At 59.1% G+C, this 27,313-nt stretch overlaps 1 protein-coding gene across 1 annotated transcript; it reads left to right on the top strand.

The window, feature by feature from the left end:
* The first annotated feature begins 731 nt into the window (after positions 1 to 731).
* Positions 732 to 25,094, top strand: SEMA7A (semaphorin 7A (John Milton Hagen blood group)). Its single transcript, XM_034993803.1, has 14 exons — positions 732 to 920; positions 13,695 to 13,846; positions 14,389 to 14,430; positions 14,787 to 14,879; positions 15,090 to 15,174; positions 15,294 to 15,404; positions 16,024 to 16,163; positions 16,772 to 16,956; positions 17,890 to 17,998; positions 18,082 to 18,280; positions 21,080 to 21,207; positions 21,401 to 21,555; positions 21,741 to 21,802; positions 22,111 to 25,094. The coding sequence occupies exons 1-14, from the start codon at positions 752 to 754 to the stop codon at positions 22,470 to 22,472; spliced, it is 1,992 nt and encodes a 663-aa protein (XP_034849694.1). The 5' UTR covers positions 732 to 751; the 3' UTR covers positions 22,473 to 25,094.
* Positions 25,095 to 27,313: the final 2,219 nt, after the last annotated feature.

Here is a 27,313-nt window from a genome sequence, read left to right as displayed (position 1 = left end):
TTCTCTTTCTACTGGGGAAAGGGGCCTTCTTAATTATATCCCCTTCCACTCACATGGAAATGAGTTTGGATTTTCTGAGCATACACCAGCTGGCTGGGGGGAGGCAGCCCAGAAGGCTGCTGGTTGGGGAAGGGAGGAGAAGGGAGAGGGGAGGGAGTCAGGCCAAGATGAAAATTCCGTGTTCTCACAGCAGAGCAGTAATGGGGTGCTGAGTGCTCCCCACAGATCATCTACCCTCTGTCCTCTTGCCCTTAGGGGAAAGCATCTTGCTCCTCCCTATAGGCTCAGAGGAAACTGTGTCCACTCAAGCCAGCCTGTCCTCTGAGAACTACAGCTTTCAGGGTCCAAGCCACTTAGCTGGCCATTACTGAGGTTACCTGGTCTGTGCCCTGGGAGAGGTCCTCCCCAGCTTCTAGGCCAACCTTTTCATAGGGTGGAGGGGAGTGGACCTGAGGCTCAGAGAGGGGACAGGGCCTGCCACCGATAACAGAAGACCGTAAGTCTGTCTAGTCCCTGGCGGCCTGGGTTCTCCCCTTGGAGTTGCCGAGGAGGGGGTGGGTGGCGAAGGTTCCCCGGCGCTGGGCACTGCGCCCCCCTTGGGCAGCAGGGAGGCGAGAAAGGCTGCGAGGGGGGGGGCGGGAGGGGGAGGGTGGGGTCAGGCATTTGACTCCGCCTCCTCGCCTTAGCTCTGCTTTTGGTGGGGCGCTGGCTCAGTCTAGGCTGCTCGCCGCTGTCGCTCCCGGGCTGCGGGATGACACCGCCTCCGCCCGGATGCGCCTCCCTTGGCGCCCAGCACGCCCGCGTCCCCGGTCCGCTGGCTCGGTCCCGGCTCCCGCTGCGGCTGCTGCTGCTGCTGTGGACGGCCGCCGCCACCCAAGGCCACCCCAAGAACGGACCCCGCATCTCCGCCGTCTGGAAAGGTAGGCGGCGCCGCGCGGCCGGTGCGGCGCGGGATCGGACGCCGCGCCGCGCTGGTGCGGAGTGTGCGGGCCCCGGAGGGAGTGCATGCGCGCCTCTGCGGGTCCCGGGCTGTCCCCGCGGGGAGCGTGTGGGTCTGGGGGAGCGTGTGAGTGTGCGCGCTGGCACGCCGGAGCGGGCTGTAACGCCGCGGTGAGCGAGCGGCGGGGGCCGGAGCCCCGGCTAAGTCGCTCCAAGTCCGCCCCCAGCCGGGAACCGCAGCGCCGGGGCGCAGGGGAGGGAGAGGGCCCCTCTCTCGGCCGAGGGGCGTTCTCGGCCCTTCAGCGCCAGGACCTCGGTACAGGACCCTTTCTTCGGCCGGGACCCCCCACCCAGGTCTCCTCTTCTTGAGCGGCGGGCTCCGCTGTCGCGCGAGGCGCAGGCTGGGCCGGCAAAGGGGGGCGCGCACCCCTTGCCGCCGCCGCTGCGCTCCGGCTGCGGGAACAAAGACCCCGCTGCCTGCCCCCGCCCCCGCCCCGGCCCGGAGCGCGGGCCAGGTAAAGGGGTGGGCACCCTGTGGCGAGCCGGGCCACAGTGCGGTGCGGAGGCTTGGGGCACCCGGGCGCTGCCTCTGCAATGCCGGGACCGGCCGCTCCCCCCTTGTCCGCACGTGGCAGTTGTCACCAGGAATCGGCGCCAGCGTGGGGGGCATGCCCGTTGGGTGGGGCATGGTCGTTGGGACCCCCAGGCGGCGGATCTGGGGTGGGAGTGCAGCTTTTAGGCCGCGATGGATATGTGAACCTGGGGGACCAGAGTCTCCCCCAAGGGCGCCTCACTTTAGACCCCTGTACAATGGGTCAGAAAGCGGGCTAGGTGGGATTTGAGGCTTTCTGCCGCAAGGGGCTGAGCTCCCCTCCCCTGCATTGCACACACATGCTTCCCCGCCCCTAGACCGACAGGGCTCTGTCCCCCAAATTTGGCGGCACTGCGGCCCCCCTGTGGTGGTGGTGGACTCGCGGTGGGGGTTGGGGGACTGGTCTGATCTGGCCCTGCTGGGAGCCTTTGATGCCTGCGGTGGTTTGCAGGAATTGCCAGAGCCTGAGCATTATCTGGGGCAGGTATTCTTAGCAGAGATCAAAAAAAAAAAAAAAAAAAAAAAAAAAAAATTCCCACACAAAACGAGTGGCCCGATCTGCAGCTGCAGCAGAGGGAATGAATGTGACTTGCCCAAGGTCACTCTGCAGCATGTGCGCTCGCAGTGCAGACTGGGGGCTCTGATCTGGCACAGGACCAGAGCTAGTTCTGAGTTAGGGAGGGGAGAAGGATTTAGGCAGTTTTTTGGCCATAAAGGAGGGACTTTGGGGGCGAGCTCTGCTACCCAGCCAGAGGTATTCCTGGTGGGAGTAGAGTAGGAAGCTGGACCTCTGGTCGTCTGTTCGTGCTGGACACCTGCACAGTCCTCACTCATACCAGCTCCAGCCCAGGCTTTCTCTGCATTCCCAGTATCTTTGCTTTGCCTCAGTCCCCTTGGCTGTCCTGGATAGCACAGCATTTGGGCACTCTGAAGAGGACTCATGACCTTATCTGAGTGTTCTGGAATCTCCCCCTGCACCAAACCCCTTGCATACGGCTCTGCTTGCCCCTACCCCCAAGTCGTCCTAAGACCCCTTCCCCCCCCCATACTTAATGCACAGCCAGTTCTTAGCACTTAATGTGAACCTCCACATCCAGGGCACTTAGTCCCCACCCTGGGGCTATTTAAAGATGCTTTCAGTCCTCTTACCCACTTTCAAAGCTCCCAACCCAGCTCCAGCTCTTCTTTCCACTGCACGCAGTTCGCGACTGTACCGCACTGGGCTGCACTGGCCATGCCCTCTGCGGGTAATGCACTATTGATCCCTACTGGGATCTGCCACCCCCTCACCTATCTTGTCCAGAGGCAGTCTTGGCTCATCTTTGCCAGTGCCAGGCGCCCCACTGGCCAGACAGACCCTGCCATCAGCCTCTCCCCCAGGACCACCAGCTGGTGATGGTATGCCTGGCTGACAGGTGCCTCCTGTTTCCTGTGAGGTGACACATGGCCGTCGGACAGGAATGGGCTTGGGCGGGCCAAATCGGGGAGTAGGCTGAGAAGAGGCCCCTCCAGCCTTGCTGTAGACCTAGGTCCCTGTCTTCCAGGGGGTGGGTGCTGGGAGGGTGGGCCTCCACCAATGACTAGACCAAAGATAATGGTGTTTCTGAAGCTACTTTTCTATGAGGCATAGACTGGGGTTTTAGTTTTCAGCCAGGACAGGTGTGGGGACTGGAATAGGTATGGAGGGTTCTTCTCTGTTGTTTATTTGGTGTTGCTTAGACTCCTGAGCTTCAGGGAAAAATTCAACCAGAGTTCTGGGAGATTCCCAGCCTGATGCCTCTCCAGCCCGATGAAGGCCTGGCCGGAGAGAGACGGATGTGTCAACACTGACCTGCTGGGTGCCCTTGAACTCTGCACCTGTCTCTGACCCTCCGAGCTCGCCAGATCAGGAAGGGCTCTGGAGATTGTCCTCTGAGGGCGTCAGTGACACATGGACCAATCACAGATGCAGAGTGTGGGCCTGACCTCCCTGCCAGCAGGGACTGGAGGGGAGTGGGCTGCAGGTGAGGGCAGGAGGTTGGCATGCTGTGTAAGCTGTGCACCCCTCTCTCATTCCATCCCTGCTTGGAGGAGATGGAGAAGCCCAGGAAGGTCCTGACCTCCATCCAAGATCAGAAGTGAACCAGCATGTCCACAGTGAGAAACAGCCCAGACTCCAGTCTCTACCTGCCCAGCTGGTTCTGAGCTCTCTCTTGTCCAATTGGTGGCTGCTGGGGGAGCCATTATGGGGTGACTCCCCAGGGCAGGGGCTTGTTGTCATCTCCCCCAGGGGATGAGGTCACAGCTGGGGCTCCCCATCATCAGCATTTCCAGTGGAAATCCTTGCCCCCTTGGGGACTTAGATGTGCTCATCACCTTCAAGGTGAACTCCCCCTGCAGAACCAGGGAAGGGGGGCAATTCCCAGGAGGAGGGAGGGGGTTTCCTGAGCTGAGAGATACTCGGTGACGTCACCGGGAGTGTCTGGCCAAGGTGTGTGGCCCCTCCGTCCTGGATAGTGAAGATTCTGAGAGCAGGCTGGGGTGCGGTGGATGTGGGCATAGGCCTAAGACATCCACAGTGTGGGGAAAAGAGAGCAGAGGTCAGGAGCCTGGCTCTAGTCCTGGCTTTGACCTGATTTTCTGTTGACTCTGGACGGGTACTTGCCTTTTTCTGAGGCTTAGTTTCCTCAGATGCCCAAAGTGGGTGGAGCGGGGAGTTTATACTTATCAGAGCATGGATTCCCTGGGATTCCTGCCTCTCTGGGATGGGCAGAGGCTGTGGTGGCCAGTTCAAACCTTAGCACCGAGGAGAAATTGAAACCTGGGATGTCAGGGGAAATCCTCGAGTTTTGTGTTCTTTCCTATCTTTTTGTCTCATGAGCTGAAGGCTGAGATCAGCTGGAGGAAGTGGTTCATTAGTTTGTAGTCTCAAAGGTGACATAGTAATTTAGCATGTTTGACATTTGACATTTGCTGGGGCCAACATTGTATTGGTCCCAGGGCAGGGCTTGGGGACCCAGGGATGAGACTTCTCAGTGTAGATGGGGAGACAGACAGGCAGGTCAACCTTCCGTTACAATAAAACGAGGCAGGACCTGTAACAGAGGGCAGCTATGGGGTTGAAGAGGTACCTAACCCAGTCTGCCCAATCAGGGAGGGCTTCCTGGAAGAGGTGGTAAGTTGGGATGGCAGGAGGAGAAGCCGGCTGGGGAGGGGAGGGATAGGAGGAGGTACCTGGTGTGACAGGATTTCAGACCCCAAAACTTGCAACTAGGACCAGGGAGAGGAGAGGAGCTGAGTGGGTGCCCCCAGGAAGGAGACATTGAGTTAGCCAGGGCTTGGGGGCTCCAGAAAGGTTTCTTGCAAGAGGGGACATCTGAGTTGGGCCACTTGACCTTATACAGCAGTGGGAGGAAGGACCATGGCTGGCAGGGGAGGCCTCTGGAGTGTCATAGCTCCTTGACGGGAAGCCAGGGCTGGGTTTGGGGAGACCAGAGCTTTCTACCTAACTCCTGACTGCGGGCTTCTCCAGATGAGGCAGCCTATATCTCAGCAGAGGCTCTCCGTGGTGGGGAAGAGTTTCCACCAGCACCATCTAGGCACTGCTGATGGGGGAGGGGCAAATGCCCTTCCTGTGACCAGCTTCCCCTTCCAGGAACCTTCACCTCCTTGGGGGGGGAGTTGGGGGGGAAGGGGGGTGGGGTTGGGGGGTGGTGTAGATCACTCCTTGGGCTAGGGAGCATGGGGGGAGTGGGCTGCAGGTGAGGGCAGGAGGTTGGCCTGCTTGTGTAAGCTGTGCACCCCTCTCTCATTCCATCCCTCAGCAGAAACAGGGAGAACTGGGCACCCTTCTTTGTGAAGGGCCAGGCCAGGGCCCCTAACGTGTAGGTGGTAAGCCGAGGCTCGGAGCTGGGGAAGAGGTCAGTAGCCCTCAGGGGGGCAGTGGTGGGAGTGGGTCATCCTGAAGTTGACAGCTGAGGTCCCAGTTGACGTCCTGTCCTCCACCCCCAGCCCCGTGTCCCTCATTACAGCTACCACATGGCATCTGGCTATGTCACAAGAGACTGACCATACTTCCTCTACTCCGGTTAGTAACTTTGGGGCCAGAAAGCTTCCGTTTCTCTTAGTTTCCTTTTTTGGCCAGGCCTGTCTGCCCCCGGAAGCCTCCTCCCTCCCGGGGAGGCGGGGAGGGGAGGAAGGGGTCCTCCTAGAGCCTGGAGGATGGTGGTCCCTTATTGGGCCCCCTGTCAGAGAATATGCGCTTCCCCTCCCCTAGCTAGCCCAGGCCACAAGGGACCGGGAGATCTGTCCCCTTGCCACCCATCTATCCCTCCACGTCCCTGTGTAGCACGGTTCACCTAGAACACGCAGTGACAGAGTTACCGCCCTCCCCAATGCTGCATGGTGGCCAGGCCCTGCACCCACCTTATTTCCCATACATCTGTCTTCTCCTGTGTTTTCCTGCCTCGGGGCTGCTGCCCTGCTGGTTGTCACCCCCATCACCCTTCTCCTTTCTGCCATTTCTGTCTCACTTCCTCCAGGAAACCTTGGATGACTCCAGCCCACAGCCTAATGGGGGCAGAGCTTGAGGCGTCAGAAGACAAATGTCAGAGATCAGCCGGGCCAACCACATATTCCACGGATGGGGAAACTGAGGCCAGAGATGACAGGGACTGGCCCAAGGTCACCCAATGACACAGGCAGAGCTGGGACCAGGGCTGTATCTTCTGTCCAAGCCTGCTCTTGGCCTCAACTATTGGCCTCCCTCCACCTGTCTGTCTGCCTACATGCTCCTTCCCCAGGCTTGGGGCTCACTGAGCCCCTTCCTTCTTGGTCAGCTCAGCTGAACCCAGATTCTTCCTGCCCCAGTGCTGTCTGCTCCCAGGAGCCCCCCCGGCAATGACCATCCTCCCTTCGGGACCTTAGATTGGGCCAGCTCGATGTGCCTCTTCTGGTCTTTTCCTCAGGGCAGCTGGGCCTCAGGTCTTGAGGGCAGGTTGATCTGTGTCACGGCTTGGGCTAATCTGGGTTTAAGCGTCACAGCAGCCTGGGATTAGGCTGATCCTATCCTGTCTCCTGCACCCCTTGCTTCCAGTCAGGGGCTCGGGCTCTGAGCTAACACCATTAGGGGCAGCTCTCATTGTGGAGGGCAGCCAGCACCTGCCCCCATGCCTGGGTCCGTCCATGTTCGACAACTCTAGGGGAGAGAGCAGGAGAAGGCCTAGGTTTGCCCTTGGAGAGCACACAGGTGCCTGGCGAGGTGGGCCTGCTGCCTGGTTAGGGAGGGCACCCAGGAGATCCGGAACCTGTAGGTATAGCCAAGGACTGTGACAGGTCGTTGTGGGGTGGCACAACCATCCTGGGGAGGGGAAGAGCCAGGCAAGAGCGAAGGGCAGGTGCAAGGGGTGGGGGCAGAGTGGGGAATGGAGAACCACTCATGCTGTTTATCTTCTGGTCCCAGGGCTCTAGCCCAGCCTAGTGAGGAAGGAAGGTGACCGTGATAAACTCGGTACCCTGTCAGTAGCCCAGGAACCTGTTCCAAGATGTCGAGCCTCTGGCGTGGCAGTTTACCCTACTGCCCCGCCCGCCCCTCCCTACTATCTGAGCTGTCCTTACTTGCCCAACATTAGCCTTGGCTTGGCAGGGCCCATGGGATGAGAGGAGGCCTGGCCTTCACGTTGAGGACCCCACAGTCCGGGCAAAATCGCATCAGACAGTGTGATCTGAGAGAAGATGGTGTGTGCCAGATGGTGTGTAACACAAGGTCAGAGGGAGGATGGAACAGTGAGGGCTGGAGCAGTCGGGAACACTTCCTAAAGCCAGGAGGGTGGAGGCCAGGTGTTCAAGGACAGATAAGAGCATGTGCACAGACAGAAGGGGAAAGGGCAATCGAGGGAAAGGAGAGCACAAGCGAAGGTGCGGAGGAGGGAAAGAGCCGTGGCAGAGAGGAGCAGAGATGGGCCTTGACTGCCAGGTCTGCCAGGTAGAGGGGGAGGGCCCTGCTGGGATAGGCATTTGGGAGCCACGGTGGGTTCTTGAGTCAAGGGTGGAGGCGAGTGTTCTTGGCAGTTGCTGGTTGGGTAGGAACCTGGCTGGGCAGATAGTAAAGAAGGTTCATGAATGTATTCTGCCCTTCATTGTGGTCTACCCCAGGCCGCACAGTGTCTTCTATTTTGGACAGAGATCTCAAGAGATTTGTCTTCCTAATTAGTCATGCCGGTCAGCACTCAGTGCTGTGCTGCACCCCCAGGTCCCTACCACCCTCCCCCCAACTCCTCATGCCTCAGGCCTGCAACCCACGCTCACTTACACACACTCTCTTTAGGGTATCGTGGATAGAGATCAGGCCTTCCTGTGCCAAGAGGCCTCTGACCAGGCTCCACTCTCTCTGGTCCCCAGTCTTCTCTTTTGTGTGGGAGGCACTGGCTTGGAAGCTTCCAGGGGCCCTTCTGCAGAGCGCAGCGCTATAAACACAGATTCCAGAATCAATCTGCCTGAGTCTCAACCTCCACCCCACCACTTAATCGCTGTGTGATCCTGGGCAAGTTCCTCGAGTCCTCTGTGTCTTGCTACCCTCACTGTAGAATGCGGGTAATAAGAGAACCCACCTTAGAAGAGTTTGGCGATCATTAAGTGAGTTAATGTATCTAAAAATCACTTAGACCAGAGCCTGGCACATAGTAAGTGCAGGGGAAGGGTGAGGCGGGAGGGATGTCACTGTCGCCATTGCTGTTGATCTCCCCCTTCGGCATCTCTGATTTCTGGGGAGACGCAGCCCAGGCAGCCCGGCCCCTCCCGCTCTCCCTCACCGGCTGTGCTGGCGGGCTGCCCTTGCCTACCCCCACCCTCCCCGCGGGGGAGCCTTCTGTTCCTCCACTGGGTTGGTGTAGCCATCCTCTGCCCTCTCCCCCACCTCTGCCCTGGCTCTGTGCCCAAGGGCAGGCCCTGCCCCTGTGCCCATCCACTCCTTTGAAGGAGCTACCCGTTGACCTTGACCTCACTCTGGGGCCAGGCTGAAGAACAGGCGGAAGGTGGGCAGGACATGCTGTCCATCCTGGGTTTCCTGCCTTCCCTTGGCCTTGGAACCTCCTCCCTGCTCCATGTGGGCCTCGGGAGGAGAGCCTTCCCGCCTTGAGTCCCCTGAGTCTGGCTCAGCCCAGTGCCCCCACAGCTTGCCGTCCACACTGCCCCTTCCCCCGCAACCTTTGTCCCCTCTGGTCCTCCCCCCCCCTCCCCCGAGCCAGGCTTCTAGTCATTTGAGCACAGTGGCCCAGTGCAGAGAGCATACAACCCTTGCTGACTTGGAGAGGCCTGAGTCTTCCTGTCTATCAAATGTCTATCAGGCACAGGAAGGCCTGATCTGCAGACACCTGTCCTGCCTTCTTTGCAGGGTGGTTGGGGAATTTGCTGGCTAGTTGATGGAGGCAGAGGGGGATGTTGGCTTCTTCTTCTGTTGGCTTCTTCTCCATTCAAAAAGCTGTCTGTGACTTTTCCAGGACTCATAATCCCACACTTCCCCCAAACGACCCATGAACTCAACACTGTGATTTGTCCTAAGAACCACGGTTGGGTCGTAAAACTTAGACCTTAGCAGATACCAGGCCCTTCAATTCAGAGAAGGAAACTAAACCTGGGGAAGGCCCTGGTCACAACCAACCAGCCACCTGGCTGCCAAAGGGGGCACAGGCTTTCTTGGAGTCAGGGCTGAGCCCACATGTGAGGCATGCTGCCCTCCCACCCATAGCTGACCTTGGTGGGTAGGAGGATGTGTCCCTTCAGCCCAGCAAGTTTTCACCTAGTAGACAAGGGAGGGAAGGATGGGGAGTAGGAGATGACCCAGGGAAGTAGAGAGAAGCAGTATACAGTGTTTTGTAAAGCAAGAGGCTCTCAAGGAGCTCAGGGATGTGGTCCTGGAGGGCTGGAGCTGGTGATGGGGCCCAGAAGCCCTGCGCTGTGGCCCGGCCCTGCTTCTGCTTCTTTGGGCCAGTGGCGCAGCCCGTCTGGGCTCCGTGAGTGTTCAGATCCTCTCCTTTCCAACTTGACCTCTGGGGTATGGGTTGCAAAGGGCGGAGAGGCTGCACCCTCATTCCTGGGTCACACATGGGCCTTCCCTCCTCTTTCTCAGCCAGGTGTGTGGGGTAGGAGAGGGTGTGAGGTGGGCCTGGCAATGCAGGGTGGGGTGCAGGGTGGGAGAATGTGGCTGAGTCCCCAATCTGAGGTTGGCCTGGCTCCTGCCCGGTGCCTTGGCCTCCCTGGCTGCCTGACTCAGGCATTCCCTGCTGGGTGCCCACATTCCTACCATTCTTAGAGCCTCCCTCAATGCCCGCTTTCAAAGGGCTCCTTGAGGTTAGCATTCAAGGCCTGTCGGGTCAGTGGGTCCGGTTGGAAGGCTGTGCCTGCCCGGGCCAGACTGCAGTCCCTGTCCCTGTTGCTGCCTTCAAGGACAACATCATCCCCTATGTTCCATCCTCTGCTCTCACCCTCCTCTTGGGCTGCCCCCCTCTTTCATTAGCCACAAGGATGTGGGGACAGTGGGGCCCCGACGGTGACAGCACCCAGAGTGAAGGAGAGGAGGAACGATGCCCCTCCAGGCCAGCCTGCTTTAGGAAAACCCACCCTATGGAGGTCCAGACTCGCTCTAGCCGTTAGGCCACTGGGACGGTGGTGGGAGGGTGGTGGCCATGAGAGCAATCAGGTCTGATTCTTTCCAGTGGCATCTTGCCTCCCACACCCAGCCGTCTTCTTGACCCTCCTCTCTGGCTGGGGCCGGGCCCTGCGGCTCCTGCCCCCGCGAGGAGGCTGAGACCATGGAGTCTGGCTGGGCACAGGGCAGCCTGAATGTGCTCTTTCCCGGTCCAGAAGGAGCAAGGGTTGGCTCAGAATCACATGGGGGTGGGAGTGGGGGTCTTGTGGCTTGGCCCACCTTTGGGGCCATGCCCTCCTCGTGGGCCCCTAGCCCCCTCCCCTGCCCGAACCCCTGGTTATTCTGGGAGCTTTTAGCTACCACTTAGTCAGCCGCTAATGCGTCAGGCTGGGGAGTGAGGGGGGAGACCCAGTGCCAGACGGTGCTCCTTTTAGACATCCAGGATGGGAAGCAGAGGGGGCTGGTCAGGCAGGGAGAGCAGGGGGCATGCTGGAGGAGGGGAGGCTCTCTCCATCCTAGCCCTGCCTGGAGGGAGGGGGGGGGCAGCACTGCAGACTGATGGGCAGTATCCTTGGGCTCCCCGCCCCATCCCGCTGAGGGCCGTTAGGTCTAGGTACTCCCCATTCAGTCAGCCTCCCCACCTTGGCTCAGCTCTTGCCCTTGTCTGGTATTCTTTTCCTGCCTGTTCCTGACCCATCTGGCTTTGATCCGCCTCCCCCAGCCCTTTGGATTCATTGGGAAGCAAAAAGACGCATTTAAGGAGGTGACACTTGCTCACCCGCCTGGGCTTTTTTAGGGGCAAGCTCTGGCCTTGCTCAGCCCCGGCATGGGCAGAGCCTTGAAGGCCGCCCCCTCCCTGACCCAGCTCTTTGTGATGGTGCCACGGGGACACGGGGCCTGGCTGTGAAGGCTTGGTGCTGCCTTCACTTCCAGGCAGCCCTCCTGCCCTTGAGCCCCCCAGCCCCCGCTCCTGCAACCTGAACAAAGCTTCCTTTCACGTATTCATCGAGCTGCTGCCGCTCAGACACTTCCCCGGCACAATCAGGCTCTTTGAGGGCCTTGGGCAGTTCGGGAGCCAGGCTGGGGTTGGGGTGGAGAAGGGGCCAAGGCCTGGTCCTGGGGCTGAGCTGGTGCCGTCCTTCCCATACACATCATCAGGCGCAGAGTGGGGAGGGGCGGGAAGCTGGGGGTCAAGGGAGGCGATGCTTCCTGGCCCCCGTTTGTTCTTCTGCAAAATGGGGCGAACGGTTCCTGCTTAACCCACCCCTGGCTGCTGTAGCCAGGATTTGAAGGGCATGGGACTCATGCCTGCAGATCTGTGCGGGACCGTCCTGGGCCCGGTATGGTAGCCTGCCACACTGCACCCCAGCTGCGGGCAGCCCTCACCCGCCCTCCCTTTGTGTCCTCAAAGATCCTTCGTGAGCAGCCCTGAGTTCTGCCCCGGGACAGTCCTGCATGCGATTCGGCGAGGCTTGCTTCCGGGTGGCTGTCTCACTGTCTGGATTTCAGCGTAGGGCCGGATCTCCTCCACACACCTGGCTCTCCAGGGCCAGGCCGTACGTCTCCCATCAGGCTTGACTCCCCAGGGCAGGACTGCCACCCCCGGACAGGAGCTGCCCCCGGGGCCCGCTCTGGTGCCTTTTTCCCTGCTACCAGAGCTGTGGTTGGCCTTGAGGGGTAGGCTTCTGGGGGCTTCAACTCTCAGGCCCCAGCCCATCTCCAGATGCAGACATGCAGGCTTTCCTGGCCACGGCTGGCTAGGGGAGTGGAAGGGGGAGCGGCTGCAGACTGTCTGGATCCCTGGCTGGCTGCCAGTGAAAGGGCAGCCGGGCACCCCACCTGGAAAGGCGGGGGAGCCCGGACGCCGAGACCTGCCAGCCATGCAGTGCCCGGGCCTTGGCCAGCAGCACCCCCCCCAGCCCAGGGCAGAGCGGGGCTCTCAGCACTGGCCTGCGCAGCTGGGGCTGAGGGGGTGAGCCTGCGGGACAGTGAGGCATGACACGCCGAGCTGCCCAGGCTGTGTGTGGAACGCTCCAGGAGAGCCAGGGGAACCCGAGGGCAGTGAGCTCAGCACTTCTCTGTGGCTGGCATCTCCGAGCACCGATCCTGTGAGCCAGTCTGCCTTCCCTCCTAGCGTGACCTTGGGCTAGCGTATCCCCGGGGGCCCTGAGTTTTGGCCTCTGTGCTGTGAGCCAAGCCACAGTGGCAGTGAAGACTGAGAATATCCCACTTCCAGGACTGTGTGGAGCTGTAGCCTACGGGAAGGGAAGGCGGCTGCGGGTCACAAGGTGCGCCCCCATTGAATGCAGAACCAGTAGGGATGGCTCAGATGGCCGGAGAGGGCCCGGGGCAGACGCGAGGAAATGGCAGCCCTCTTCCGAGTGGGCTGGGCTGTGTCCTACTTCAGTGTCCCTGGGGAGCTGGCTGCCCCCAAACTCACTGCAGCTGAATAAACAGTGGTCGGACCGAATTCTGGGGTGAGCCCCAAGCTGGTCAGGGGTGGAAGACGCTAGCTGGGGCTGCTTGCGGGGGGGCCCAGCCACAAGCCGTCCCATCTCTGTAATTTAATCCTGCAACCGGGCTGACCTCGGCAATGTCACCGGAGATGAGATATCTTCTCCTGAGGTAGTGGCTACAGACTGTTTCTTTTTTGGGCAAAATTGCCCTGGTCAGCCCTTCTGCTTAAAGGTCCAGGCTGTGCTTGTGAAGGGCTCCCTGTCCCAGAGCTGCTGCGGAGGGAGGGCTGATCGTCCCCCGCCGGGGCCAGCCGGCACCCTGTGAAACCAGCCCAGAGCAGGCCAGGCCACCGGGTGCAGCTGGGGGGCTGCGGCGTGGGATGTCATTCCGTGCCTGCTACTGACCCTGTGACCTTGGGCTGCCGCCTCCTTCTGGACTTCCATTTTCCCATCTGTAAAAATGGGGAGGAGTGGATACTCAGATTCCTTTCTAGCTTTGATCTAAGCTGGCCTGCTCACTAAGACCTGGGTGGACCAGGAGGGGTTGGAGAGGGCTTCCCAAAGGAGGGGTGGGCGTTCTGACCACAGCGATCCCTGGGAACCTTGACTCTAAGTGGGCTGCTTCGAGGCCCTGCTACCCACGGGAGACAGAAGTGGCCGCTGGCTCTGTCCTGGCAGTGGTGAGCCTCACAGACCGAAGCCAGGGAGCCCTGGTCGAGTCCCGAAGGCTGAGCCCAGCTTCTTAGGAGTAGCAGACTGTGTGCAGTGTGTCTGTGTGTATGTGTATGTTGGGTGGGGGTGGATGGTTCTGTTTTCTCAGGGGGGCCCCTAAATCCTGCCCTCATTCCAGAGGTTACACATATTGTAAGATAGGGGTCATGGCTCTGGGCCAAGGACAGCTGGTTGCTGGACCCCAGCAGGGGACCCTTCACTTCTCCCACTCATGGCTCTGAGTCCTGGTACTGCCCTAGTCCAGACCCCAAACACTAGTTGTCAGGCAGGTGCTGATATGCCTAGGGGGGTGGGTAGGTTCTTCCTGCCCAGGGCTGAGCCTCAACGTTTCTGCCAATTGCCTCCTCCTCAGGCCGCGCAGGACAGGACTGGGTTGACTTCGGCCTGGCAGAGCCTCACACGGTGCTTTTCCATGAGCCCGGCAGCTCCTCCGTGTGGGTGGGTGGACGTGGCAAGGTCTATCTCTTCGACTTCCCTGAGGGCAAGAATGCCTCTGTGCGCACGGTGAGCCTGGACCCCTCTGCCTGGATCTTTCTGCTGGCCCCAGGAACAGAGATGAGCCCCTCCCTCTCTCCTTCCTCCCCCCATTTCTCTCCTTATCTCCTCTCTGGGGTCTCAGGGAATCCATGGGAGTTAGCGCTCTTCCTAAATTGGTCTACTCCCCATTATATCCCATAATATAATTATATCCCATCATATAGTCCCTGGGAGAGGCTCCCTAAAGGTAGTCCAGATCGGCGTGGGTGTTGGGGCGGCATGGAGAAAGGCCTAGAGCTAGTCCCCCAGGCCAAGTGGGTAGTGCTGCTGCACGACACCCCGACAGGAAGCTGGGCTCCAGGACCCCATGGCCCCCGTCCTCTGAGATTTCTGGGCTGGCTCTGGGCTTTGGCTCCGGGTATCAGGCCAAACAGCCTGTGATCTCGGGTGAATCACTCAGCCTCTCAGAGCCCTCATCTATAAAATGAGCTCATCCTGAGGATGCATGGAAGGTACTTACAGGCATCTCGCCTTGACAGAGTGGACTAATGCTCTCCCCTCCCCCCCAGGTGAACATTGGCTCCACGAAGGGGTCCTGCCTGGACAAGCGGGTGAGTGGGGCACAGGTAATACAGAGGGGAGGCTGACTCCCTTGGAAAAGGGAAGGGAGTCCCTGAGAGTCTGAGGAAGGAGGCATGGACCTGTCTTGGGAGTCATAGTCTGGGAGGAGAGAGGTAACCTTGCCTCAGGATTCCCAGTTCTGAGGGGGAGACATGGTCCTTCTCCAAGGCCTCTCTGCCCTACTCTGTTCTGGGGGGGTTGGAGTGAGCGGCACCCCTTCTGGGCTCTCCTTTTGGAGGGTACCTCCTATACTCAGACTTCTGATGCCTCCTTCCCCAAGACTGAGGGTCCTAGTGCTAGGCCTGCCGGGGCCTCCAGCCAACCTGTCTCCCCTTCTCCCTGGCAGGACTGTGAGAACTACATCACGCTGTTGGAGAGGCAGGGTGAGGGGCTGCTCATCTGCGGCACCAATGCTCGGCGCCCCAGCTGCTGGAGCCTGGTGAGAGGGCCCCTCCCCGTGGACCTGGTCAGCACAGTCTTGTCTGGGTGGGCTTCTCCATGGTGGGAAGGAGCTGGGGGGGCTCTGAGGCTGGCCTCACCTTGTATAGAATCCCTGGAAAGAGGGGGACCCTGGCTGGGAAGCTGGCACCCATGGGAGGCAGTGGCTATGGCGTCACATGGCTGTCTGACCCTCCTTGGTGTCCCCCAGGTGAATGGCACCGTGGAGTCGCTTGGCGAGAGGAGAGGCTATGCCCCCTTCAGCCCGGATGAGAACTCGCTGGTTCTGTTTGACGGTAGGGCTGCTGCCTTGGGCTGGGGGAGGGCGGTCAGCTCCGTGTCCGGTGGCCCAGGCGTGGAGGAGGGACTTCCAGGAGCTGTCTGCCCTTACCCATGGTCCTCCCCCCATGCCCAGGGGACGAGGTGTACTCCACAATCCGGAAGCAGGAATACAACGGGAAGATCCCCCGGTTCCGCCGCATCCAGGGCGAGATCGAGCTGTACACCAGTGATACCGTCATGCAGAGTAAATCAGGCTCCGGCTGGGCCGGAGGGGCGGTGGGTGGGGACCTCCTCTTCCCTGGGAGGGCTCCCCGAGGGCCGCTGGGGCCACAGCCCACTCAAGAAACGAGGAGGCTGACCTGTAAGGGAGCAGGGGAACAACAAAGACAACAGCGTTCCGGTGGGGGGGGCCTGTACACTCGGGGAGCAAAACGGAGGAAGCCGCAGACCCAGCGGGGGCTCCCCAAGAGCCAGAGCGTATCCCTCTGCTGAACTCATGTGGGGGCAACGCCTCCTCCCTCCTCATTAGGGCTCTGCCAATTAGGCAGAGGTGACATAGGGACCCCCAGGGACCTCCCCCCAGTCCCCAGGCATGAAGTCATTGCTCTTGGGCCGATGACATCTTTGTAGGAGAGGGCAAAACAGGTGTGGGGTGGGGGTGCAGACTCAGGCCCCTTGGGCTATTGGACCTGATGTCCTTGAGTTTTTTTCTAGGTCCGATTTGCCCTGGGTTTGTAGAGACTCGGGGGGTAGGGTGTGTGCTCACATGCACACAGAGTGGGTGCATACAGGGTGGTTGCACAAAGGGTGGGTCCTCTGAGCAGACTCCCAGCCTCACACCCATTTGCCTGTGTCTCTGGCAGACCCCCAGTTCATCAAGGCTACCATTGTGCACCAAGACCAGGCCTATGATGACAAGATCTACTACTTCTTCCGGGAGGACAATCCTGACAAGAACCCCGAGGCCCCTCTCAACGTGTCCCGCGTGGCCCAGCTGTGCAGGGTGAGTGGGTGGCTGAGTGGGCAAGCGTGTGTGTCCGTGCCTGCGCAGGAGTGAGCAAATGTGTGAAAACACACTTGGGTCAGGTGTCATACGTGTTTGCATGCAGGAGCATGTGAGATGTGTGAGTCTGGGTGTGGGATTGTGGGAGCAAATGTGTGTGCCCGGGAGGGCCTGTGCATCTGCGAGTGGGCGAAGGTGGTGGGGCTCGGGTGCACGTGTGTCGGCGTGCACAGGTGTGATTTCACGTGGGATGTGTTCGAGTGTGTTCGTGAGCGTGGAAGTGCGTTTACGTGTGTTCGTTTCACCTGACTGAAGGTGCTGGGATGCGCATCTGTGGCACACGTGTGAGCGTGTACGCGTGGTCTGAGCTGGTCTGCTCTATGGGGACCTGGCACCCGGAGCCTGTGGGTCCCCACTGCTGGCCCTGCGTCCCGGATCAGCCAGGCCTGCGGCTGGAGCCCGGCCCCAGCTCCTCGCGCCTGTGCCTTGGCATCTGGCAGGTTATGGCCCCTTCCAGAGCTTCCGCGCCAGCTCTGAAGCCTGGGTGCCAGCGTTCCTGGCAGCCGGGCGGGGACTGAGGGGCCTCTTCCTCCTCCTCACCCTTTCAGGGGGACCAGGGTGGCGAGAGCTCCCTGTCGGTGTCCAAGTGGAACACCTTCCTGAAGGCCATGCTGGTGTGCAGCGACGTGGCCTCGAACAAGAACTTCAACAGGCTGCAGGACGTCTTTCTGCTCCCCGACCCCAACGGCCAGTGGAGGGACACTCGAGTCTATGGCGTGTTCTCCAACCCTTGGTGAGTGACCTTCGCCGGGCCCGGGGCCGGGGCTGGGGCCAGCGGGGCTCAGAAGGCTGGGGCCCTGTTGAGGAGGAGGCTCATGGGGCATAAGTGGACAGCGCTGTTGCGGCGCCTGGGGTGGGGGATAGTCCGTGCTCAGGGAGATGCGAGCGCTGGAATGTTTGTGCATCTGCACCGGGTGTGCGTGCACGTGCCATGTGCGTGCTGAAGGCTGCAGCTGTGCCCGTGTGTCCCTCGGCGGTGTGCTCGGAGTGGGTGCCGGGGCGCCGGGGAGAGGCGGCCGAGGCCTCCTGGGGTGCTGGGTGCTACCACAGCTGTTCAAGCACCGCCTGCTCCCGATCATTCAGCTCATTCACGCCTCTTAATCGCTCTTGTTGATTGAAAACAAGGCAGGCGTTGGTTGGGTGTGTGCGGGGAGAGCTGGGTGGCAGGGTGCGGAGGCCAAGCCCCTGCTCTGTTGCTCCTGTGTGGGTAGACCCAGCCTGGCTGCGAAGCGGACGGGAGTCTGGCCTCCTCGGGCCTCAGCAGGCTGCAGCTGGGCCCAGAGAGGTGGGAGGACCGCCCAGCTAGAAGGCATACACTGGGATTTCTCCCCCAGCGTTGGCCTCTGAACTCAGTGATTCTGTGACAGAACACAGGTTGGGGTTTTCGAATGCAGCAGAAAGAAGTGTGGTTGAACTTGCCTCTATCCCTTCCCCCTTCCCTCCCTCCCTCTTTCCCTCCTTCCTCCCCCCTGCTGTCCCTCCCTTCTTCCTTCCTTGGTGTTTTGATTGTCTTAGGCACTGGGCTTGACCCGCAGGATAGTCCCTGCCCTCACAGAGCTCATAGGCCAGGGGGCTTGGTTATGTCCCTGTCTGGTACTGGGCTGGCCTGGGTGAGTGGGGGTGGGGGTCCCGGGCCCCCCACTGAGGAGGTCTCTGTGTCCCCCAGGAACTACTCGGCTGTCTGTGTGTACTCACTTGGGGACATTGACAAGGTCTTCCGTACTTCCTCACTCAAGGGCTACCATACGAGCCTTCCCAACCCTCGGCCTGGCAAGGTAAGCTGACCCCCCACCATGGCCCAGGCCCCAGCCCCACCTCCCAGCCGTGCCACTAACCTGGACCTGTCCTCCTTGCCCAGTGTCTCCCAGACCGGCAGCCCATCCCCACGGAGACCTTCCAGGTGGCTGACAGTCACCCTGAGGTGGCACAGAGGGTGGAGCCCATGGGGCCTTCGAAGACGCCACTGTTCCACTCGAAGTACCACTACCAGAAAGTGGTTGTCCACCGCATGCAGGCCAGCCGTGGGGAGACCTTCCATGTGCTTTACCTAACGACAGGTGAGGGGCTACCCCAGGATCTTCTGGCCTGCCTTGTAAAAATGGATATGAAAGGCATAAAGAATAATATAACTAACATCTGGTTGGATCTTTATACCTGGAAGGAAGAATTGATTGACCGAGAGCTGTCAGGGGATAGTATGTGTAGCTATGGAAGAGTCAGGCTGGGAGGGCTTCTTGGAGGAGGTGGGGGCAGAGGGAAGAGGAGAGGGTATCCCAGGATGGGAGAAGAGCAAGTGTGAGGGTTCAGAGGCAGAAATGTAGCAAGTCTGAGCAAAGTTGGGTGTAGCTTTGGTCCAGATGTCTGACCCAGGGAAGATGGTAGGAAGAAAAGTGGACAGTCAGGAGGAAGGACCGGGTCACTGGTATCCCGAGGGCCTCTGCCAGGCAGAATGAGGAAATCGGACCCTCTCCCTGTCTGTGGGAGTATGCAGGTGAGGGGAAACATTTGATGGGGGGATGCTAAGAATTTAGTGAGACGTGAGGAAGGACTTCCAGACAGCAGAGCCTTTGCAGAGTCTTTTTAAAAAAAAATATTTTATTTATTTATTTGAGAGAGAGAGAGAGAGCATAAGAGAGCACAAGCAGGGGGAGCGGCAGAGGGAGAGGGAGAAGCAGGCTCCCCGCTGAGCAGGGAGCTGGATGCGGGACTCCATCCCAGGGCCTTGAGATCATGACCTGAGCTGAAGGCAGACGTTTAACCCGGGCGTCCCCCTTTGCAGAGTCTTGTAGAGGACCACAGAGGGGACTTGCGTGGGGGTCAGGGCTTTGCTGACTCCAGAAGCTGGGGGGAATGCCCTGGGAGATACCCCTGTATTCTGGGAAGCCACCAGCCATGGAGAAGCCAGCCCCGAGCTGAGTTTTTGGCAACTTCTTGGTCCCAGGCTGTGGGCAAGGGGCTCCTGGGAGCAGGCATGGAGATCAGTGTTGGTGGGGGCCACAGGCCTTCCTTGAGACCGAGTGGTGGTGCCATGAGAAAGGGCAGTATCTCCCCAGGGGCCTCAGGCACCTACCCTCAGTACCTCCCCTGCTATGTGGCTTCCTGCTTCACCTTGTGGCTTTCTCAGGGCCATGGTGACCTTCATGGTTGTTTGATTCCTGGAAGCCTCGGGAGAGGAATTCCCCAAGGGGTCTGCTTCTGGGTCCTGAGACCTCACTTCTTTACTCCTCCATTCATCCTGCCTGTACCCATGGGCCCCTGTCCTTGCTCTGCTCAGCCGTGGCCGGCCTAGCTGCTGTGGTCAGCCGGGGGGACGGCAGGGCATCGGGGTGCAGGAGAGGAAGGGTCACACGGTACAGGACTGAGAGCAGGAGACAGGGGCCGTGGGCTCCCTCACACAGACCTGGGAGGCGAGCGCACTTGAATGATGAGGCAGTTGTCCTGGTTTATCCGTGAGGCCATTGGAGAGGTACCATTTTGGAGTCTGCAGCAGGAAGGATTGGGGCCAGATAAGAAATAGAACTTTCTGAGCCCTCTGCAGAGAGTGGGAGGCTCTCACACCTGGGAGAAGCTATGGGAGGCACTCACGGGGCTGCCGTGGAGGTGGCGGAGGACAGCATGTGTGTGTGGGTGTGAAGGCAGCGGCGAGGCTGGGGGCTTGTCAGGACAAAGGAGCGTCTGGTCACATCTCAGAGCCTGCAGAGGGGCATCATGGACACATAGAGGAAAGTCCTAGGTGGGTGATCATCTGATCATCTGACTGCTTTTTGGGGGCAAGTGATGCCCTGGGAAATTGGGAAGGAGGGAGAGGGGGAGGTAGGCTATTCTAGAAACTGGGACAGCGGGTGAAGTGGGAATGGGAGGGCCCAGGGGTCAGAATGCCCATTAGTCCCCCACACGTATGAATGGAGACAGCATGGTCTTGGAGGCAGGCAGCCTGCTTCTGACCTTGGGAATCTCTATGTGGCATCTAAGGTCCTTTTCAGATCAAATATTTTATAAAAATTAAAAAATCCCCAAAGATTAAATGCAATATGGAGTCCTAGATTGGATCCTGGAACAGACAAAGGACATTAGTGGAAAAACCCAAGAAATCCCAATAAAGTCTGTCGTTGAGGTAATAGTAATGTCCCAGTGTCAATTGCTTCATTGTGACCATGTACCACAGTTACGTAAGATAGTAACGTTGGGGGAAACTGGGTGAAGGGAACTCTGTACTATCTTTGCGACTTTTCTGTAAAGCTAAAAATATTCCAAAATGAAAAGTTTATTTAAAGCAAACATCCCCAAAGAGTCCAGGAAGCAGGGAAATCATAGAAGGAGCTGAGGGGTGGGGTTCTGACGTCTCTGGGTTCCAGTCACCGGCTGTGTGACCTTGAGCTAAATTGCTCAGCCTTTCTGAGCCTCATTTCCTCGTCCCAGAATTGGGAAGATGATAACCACCTCTTAAAGAGTGTGGAGGATTCCTCAAATTACTGTTTTCTGTTAACAAATTGCCTTTGTGTGAGCTAAAAAAAAAAAAAAGTGTGGAGGATTAAACAGTGCACAAGGCTAACGCACAGAGGCTCCACAAAGTACTGAGGACAGCCGGTTCTGTTCTTCATGCTCCAGCTGCCCCTGCGGCCTTGGGGAGCCATGGGCCTCCTGGGATGGCCTCTGTGGCCCAGCCTCCGAAGCTCCCTGGGTTGCCCTCAGGCTCCCACGTCCCTCTCCAGCCGTACTCTCCTCACCCCGCCTCACCCCAGTCCTGTGACCCTCGCCTGAGCCCTGACTGCCCAGCCCTCCTCCACGTCAGCCCGGCCGCGCTGTGGTGGAGCTCCCGCCCATGGGCCTGCTGACCCTCTGCCCCTCGCCCACAGACAGGGGCATCATCCACAAGGTGGTGGAGTCAGAGGAGGGGGAACGCAGCCTTGTCTTCAACATCATGGAGATCCAGCCCTTTCACCGCCCGGCCACCATCCAGGCCATGTCGCTGGACACGGAGCGGGTGAGCCTCCTCACCCCGCTGCAACCCATGGGGCTACCCAGTGCTGGAGGACAGAGCTCCTTTGCCTGTGATTTGCATGTCCTTTAAGAGCCTTGGGCCCCAGGGCCTGCCAAGGCAGGGCTGGCCTGGTAACTTAGAACGCAGTGTTGGGGCTGTGGGACCTGGCCTGACCTGAGTCCTGCTCTCCTTCCAGCGGAAGCTGTATGTGAGCTCCCAGTGGGAGGTGAGCCAGGTGCCCCTGGACCTGTGTGAGGTCTATGGCGGGGGCTGCCACGGCTGCCTCATGGCCCGAGACCCCTACTGCGGCTGGGACCAGGGCCGCTGTGTCTCCATCTACAGCTCCCAAGGGTACGTTGGCCCGGATCCCTTGTCCCTGGGAGCAGGTGAACACAAGAGTGGGGGTGGTGTTGGGCTGCACCCCCTCCCTGGGGAGGGGGGGCACTGCTGCTGATCCTGGGTGGGGGTGAGGACAGGGAAGGGGCCAGACCCCTGGCCTCCTCTCCGCTTAGCCTCTCTCTGCCTTCCAACTCCAGACCAGTGCTGCAGTCCATTAATCCAGAAGAGCCACACACAGAGTGCCCCAATCCCAAACCAGGTACCTGATTTGGCCCTGCTGGGGCCCCCATCCGCTGAGGGTGGTAGAGCCTTGTCTGAGGGAGACATGGCCTGGTCCTGGGGGCCCCAGGCAGATGGGGCAGGACAGTCCTGCAGAGGGGGCCCCCTTCAGTATGGGCTGGTTGTGGAGACGGGAATGGTGAGGGAGGCAGGGGAGTCGGGAAGAGGTGGGGCACTGTGTTCATTTATAAGAGTTGGTCCGGGCGACCTGGTCAGCAGGGCAGAACACAGCCTGCCTTGGGAGCCCTCGGCCCCCTCCTCACGGCTGCCTCCCCCACCCCTCTCCAGACAAAGCCCCACTGCAGAAGGTTTCCCTTGCTCAGAACTCTCGTTACTACCTGAGCTGCCCCATGGAGTCCCGTCATGCCACCTACTCATGGCGCCACGAGGAGAATGTGGAGCAGAGTTGCGAGCCGGGCCACCAGAGCCCCAACTGTATCCTGTTCATCGAGAACCTCACAGCCCGTCAGTATGGCCACTACCACTGCGAGGCCCAGGAGGGCTCCTACTTCCGCGAGGCTCAGCACTGGGAGCTACTGCCCGAGGACGGCGCCACCGCCGAGCACTTGCTGGGCTGCGCCCGGGCCCTGGCCACCTCCCTCTGGCTGGGCATCCTGCCCACGCTCGCTCTCGGCCTGCTGGTCCACTAGGACCTCCTGCAGCTGGGCATGGCGCGGGTTCCTGCAGCCTCAGGGGCACCGGGACAGTCTCCTACCCAGAGCCGGCTGGGCCCGGCGAGCTCCTTGCCCGCTGCCCCTTCCAGGGGGCCTACATAACCCGATGAAGGACACCAGGACTGGGGACGGCCAGCCGCGGGCGGCTGCTGGGCCCATGTGGGGCACGGGGGCTGGGGGCCGCGGGAGGAAGGCGCTGCTGTGAAGCTGGGGCATTGATGACTTCAGACTTGATCTTCTGGAGACTACTTTTCGAACACCCCTCCTCAAACTTGACTAAATGCAGTGATGTTCCCAGCCCAAGAGCCCATGGGCCAGAGAATGGGGTTTGGGGAGGGAAGGTGGGACCCCGGCTTTGGAGCTTGGGGCCAAGGCCTGAGTCCTTCTGGACTCCCCATACCCCAGCTGCCCCCTCCCCCTCCTTCCTGCCGTGGCCGTGGCAGGGGGTGGCTGTGGCCGTGGCCGGAGGTGGCCGCTGTTCCTTTAGGCCCTGGGCTGCCTTCTGTGACTCCCTCACCAGCCTTGGGACCCAACAGGCGGCGGCCTTGCATGTTTATTGAAGGATGTTTGCTTTCCGGACGGAAGGACGGAAAAAGCTCTATTTTTATGTTAGGCTTATTTCATGTATAGCTAATTCTGACTGCATCTGTATGAAAATACCAAAACTACATGCTGGGGGTGGGGTGGGACAGGGAGGAACTGGGGAAGACATGGGCTGGGGTGGGGGGTCCCAGTCTCAGGCTCCGGGGATGGGATAAGAGTCTGGGGACAGGCATGGGTTCACGGAGAGTGGCATGAGCTGGCTCTGCCCTGGGATCCCAGTCTGAGGGGAACATGGTCCCAGTCCCTTGGTATGGGGGGCAGTTATGGGAGGGGGGTAGGGTGAGGGAGACAGGGGAGAATGAAGGAGAAACTGAGCCCTAGGTTTACCACATTTATATAGAAGGAGGAGCCGGGTCCTCAGGGGGAGGTTCCAGGACTCTGCCCTTGGCATTGGGGGTTGGGGGGTGGCGGGGGTCCCCTCCCCTCCCCTCAGCCCCCTTCCCCAGGGGCTGTGCTTCCATGCTCCTAGTCTCCCACCTTCAGCTCAGGACATGTTATAACTTAGGCTAAACTGTGAATTCCGGTGGGGACAGCCTGGGCCAAGCTCTCTAGGTGCGTGGCTCTGCCCCCAGCCCTGTCCATGGATTTCAGCAGAGAGCTGGGCCCTTCTCTGGCTGTGTCTGGCCAGCCCAGGGCAGGGCCTGGGGCCGGCGGCCTTCCAGCTTTGGCCCCTGCATCTCTTCTCAATGCACTTTAATAATGTAACATATTACTAATAAACAAACTATTTATTTACCTGTGCCTGCTCCTTGCCTGCAAAGCCATCCTGGTCAGGGGAGGAGGGTGGGGGGGCTCCTGCTTGCACACAGTTCTGGGCTTTAAGTCCAGCTTCCTTTGTCTTGGGGGACCTCAGAGTCTATGTCTTGGCCTTGTCTGTTTTCCCAGCTCACAGCCAAGCAGCAGTAGCAGAAGAGCTCACCCCTCAGGAAGCCCACCTGCCCCACGGTGTGGGGAAGGCAAGAAGGAGTGGGGTTTAGGAGCAGCTAGTGGGGAAAGTGTGGGCTCAAGCCCCCCTCCCCCCACCGGATTGCTGGGTGACCTCCAACAAGGTCCCTGCTCTCTCTGGACTTCAGCAGTCTCCCTCTTTCCCGCCGGGATGCTCTTGGTACCCGGATGGGCCTCTGGGAGAAGACTCGAGGGACAGAACACGCTCCTTTGTCTCTACAGAGGCGCCAGCAGAGGCTGGGCGGGAGGAAGACATGTGCATCGAGGCATGAAATGAGCCCCTGTAAATCCATGTAAATGAGCCGGTGGGGAGAGGGCAGGCCGGCCACAAGGCTCCTGACCTGTTCCCCCCCGCCCCGGGGGCAGAAGCACAGCGGGCCTCGGATGGCAGTGGACCATTAGGACCCTTTGGCCAGGCATGGAGATCCCCCATGATATCAGGACACCAACATCAGCCTCTTGGGGGCCAGGCTGGGGGCAGGAGCCAGGCCTGTCCTTCTGCCTTCTTTCTTGTGCACCACCCCGAGGGGAGGAGGGGGGTGGACAAAATAGGGAGTTCAGATTGTTAAAGACCAAAGCTCAGCTTTGCTGGGGAAGCTAGAGGGAATGGGAGACTCCTTTATAACTCGAAAGGGCCACTGAGGTTTACCCTGGGGGCTCCACCTCCTGCTGTTCTAGTCTCTCTGCTACCGATGTCCTTGACTCACCATTTATAGCCCTGCACACCCCTGCCTTCTCTATCCTCGTCTCTTTCAGTCCCCTACCCACCTTTGCTCTCTCCCCTGAAGTGCCAGGGGTGGTGATCCCAGGCAGAGATTTCAGAACGACTTGGAATTCTTCAGAGGAGTCCTGAACCATCCCTTCCACGAGCACCACTGATGCCCCAGCCTGCTTGGTCCTGAGCTGCGGGCTGGGGAGGGGGCAGATGGAGCCTTAGGGTGAGTCAGGCCCTGGGGTCCTGGCTAAGGAAGGCACAGCCCCTGCCCCTGAGACCCTCAAAGCCTGGTAGGGGAGGCAGAGGTGGTGTTGGATGGTGATGATCCTAGGAAGGTGGTACCCAACCCATGGTGTGTGCGTGTGGGGGGGGTTGAGTGGGCCTTAGGGGACAAGTAGGAGTCCCTAGGGTGGAGAAGTCTCTGAAGAATGGAAGAGGGAACAGCGTTGCGAAGGTCTGGGGATGTACAAGGGCCTAGTGTCCTTGGGTTTGGCTTAAGTAGTGTGAGCTCCAGGAAGGCAGAGAGACTTTTGTCAGTTTGGGTGATGGCTGCATCTTTAGCATCTAGAACAGTGCCTGCAAAACATTCTTGTTGAATTCATAGATAAAAGAGGAGAGAGTATCTGGAAGTGCCATCGAATGACTCTGTCAGTGTCAGCTCCTGGGAGCTAAGGCCCTAGATCTTCACCCTGCAGGTACTAGGGAGCCATGGAAGGATTTTGAGCAGGGGGAGGGTGATGATGACTCTAATGATGGTGAGGATGATCAGGGCTGGATGGGGGCCTCCAGTTCCCGCGGGTCACCCCTGCCTGCCTCACCCCAAGCTCACCCTCTCTCCCATCCCCAGTCATTTCCAGCTGCCTCCGCGGCCCAATTTTAGCCTCTCATTGTCTGGACGGGGCCCTCCCAGCTGGGGTTCCGGCCAGGAGGTCTGTGGGCGTGGGCCGGTGGAATGGGGCTGACATGGCTAACTCAGGCTCAGGAAACACTTTTATGTTGATATTGGTTAACTCTGGGAGGAAGAGTCCTTGGGAAGAAAACAAAAACAAACCCACCACATTCCCAGGGTCACCAGTGGCCACAGGCCAGCCCACACGAGAGGAAAGAGCACAGAACCACACCCGGGAAGCACTTGTCCTGTTGGCGTGCTGGTGCCCTTCGGTAGGATGGCGCCCAGGCCAGGACTGCCGGGCCAGCACCTGAATAAAGTTCCCAAAGGCCTGGCCTCCCACACTGGCTGTTTATTCAGGTTGGGCCCGTGAATGCACTCAGAGGGCTTAGGCAGAGGTGAACACAGGCTTCGGGTTGGGCCTATAACCTATAACACGTGGGCTAACGTGGCCTGCAACTTTATCCAGCTCATGGGGCTGACTCATGACCATAGCAAACATTACTAATCAATGGGGGCATTTCTTTCTCCTGAGCTCAGTGACTGATTTCCTCTGGAACAACATTCTTCAAGAGCTCCCGAGCACTTGGGATGTGGCTCATCTGAATTGAGAGGTGTTGTAAGTCTAAAAGACATAATGGATTTTGAAGGTGTAATAGGAAAACAAAAGTTATTAATGCATTGTTACATCGATTACACTTGGAAATGAAAATGTTTTGGATATATTGGGTCAAATAAAATATACTGTAAAAGTTAATCTCACCTGTTTCTCTTAACTTCCGCTTAATGTGACTATGAGAAAATTGAAAGGTATCTGTGTGGCTCACAGATATTTCTGTTGGGCAGCACTGCTATAGAGTATCTTCTCTGTGAGGACAGGGAATGTTGTCTTTTTTTTTTTAAAGATTTATTTATTTGAGAGAGAGAGAGAGCACGCACACAGAGCACGAGTGGGGGGAGGGGCAGAGGGAGAGGGAGAGGGAGAATCTCAAGCAGACTCCATGCTGAGCGCAGAGCCCAATGTGGGGCTTGACCCAACGACCCTGAGATCATGACCTGAGTGGAAATCAAGAGTCAGACATTTAACCAACTGAGCTACCCAGGCGCCCCTCTCTTTTTTTCCAGAGCTAAATCTCCACCTAGATTAGTGTCTGGCACATAGTAGGTGCTCAATAATTGTGGAATGAACAAACGAATGAATGAGTGAATCCTTGTTAACGTTGCTCTTCAGGGAACCACCGCCAATTAATCAGATAGGACGCATTTGCCCCCCTGAGCTTACACAATAGCTCTAGCACGGTGCTAAATCCCCATTTGCACTTTCCAGTTTTAGAGCATGTATCACCTTCTCTGGACTCTCTCAAAACCCAGAAGGGGCAGCTGGAGGTGGACTTGGGTGATAGCTCTTCTCCACTACTGGACCTCTGAAAGGGAACTTTCGGTTCCTTCTGATGAGGAAGCAGAGCAGCATGCAAATGATATGGAAATCACCTCTTAGGGACATTTGCCTCCCTGGGGTGCTGGGGATGCTTCCAGTTTACTTTCTGGCCCCACAGAAAGTCTCTAGGGACAAAGTCTCTAGGGACAAAGTATGAAGCTCTTGAGCTCCAGGGTCAACTGGGGCCACTTTAGTCTTTCCCCAGCGAGCAAGGGCTATAGCCTGGA

Source organism: Mirounga leonina, unplaced genomic scaffold (genome assembly GCF_011800145.1).
Source record: "Mirounga leonina isolate KUSES-001 unplaced genomic scaffold, KU_Mleo_1.0 Mir_91, whole genome shotgun sequence".
Taxonomy (NCBI): domain Eukaryota; kingdom Metazoa; phylum Chordata; class Mammalia; order Carnivora; family Phocidae; genus Mirounga; species Mirounga leonina.
The sequence above is the reverse complement of the archived record's forward strand: the minus strand, read 5'-3'. Positions and strand labels throughout refer to the sequence as shown.

Excerpts from the sequence above, each read along its gene's own strand:
- SEMA7A (XM_034993803.1), top strand. The coding sequence starts at position 752 with ATGACACCGCCTCCGCCCGGATGCGCCTCCCTTGGCGCCCAGCACGCC. Across the intron at positions 15,405-16,023 it reads CAGTGATACCGTCATGCAGA|ACCCCCAGTTCATCAAGGCT; the intron begins GTAAATCAGGCT and ends TGTCTCTGGCAG. Across the intron at positions 21,803-22,110 it reads GTGCCCCAATCCCAAACCAG|ACAAAGCCCCACTGCAGAAG; the intron begins GTACCTGATTTG and ends ACCCCTCTCCAG.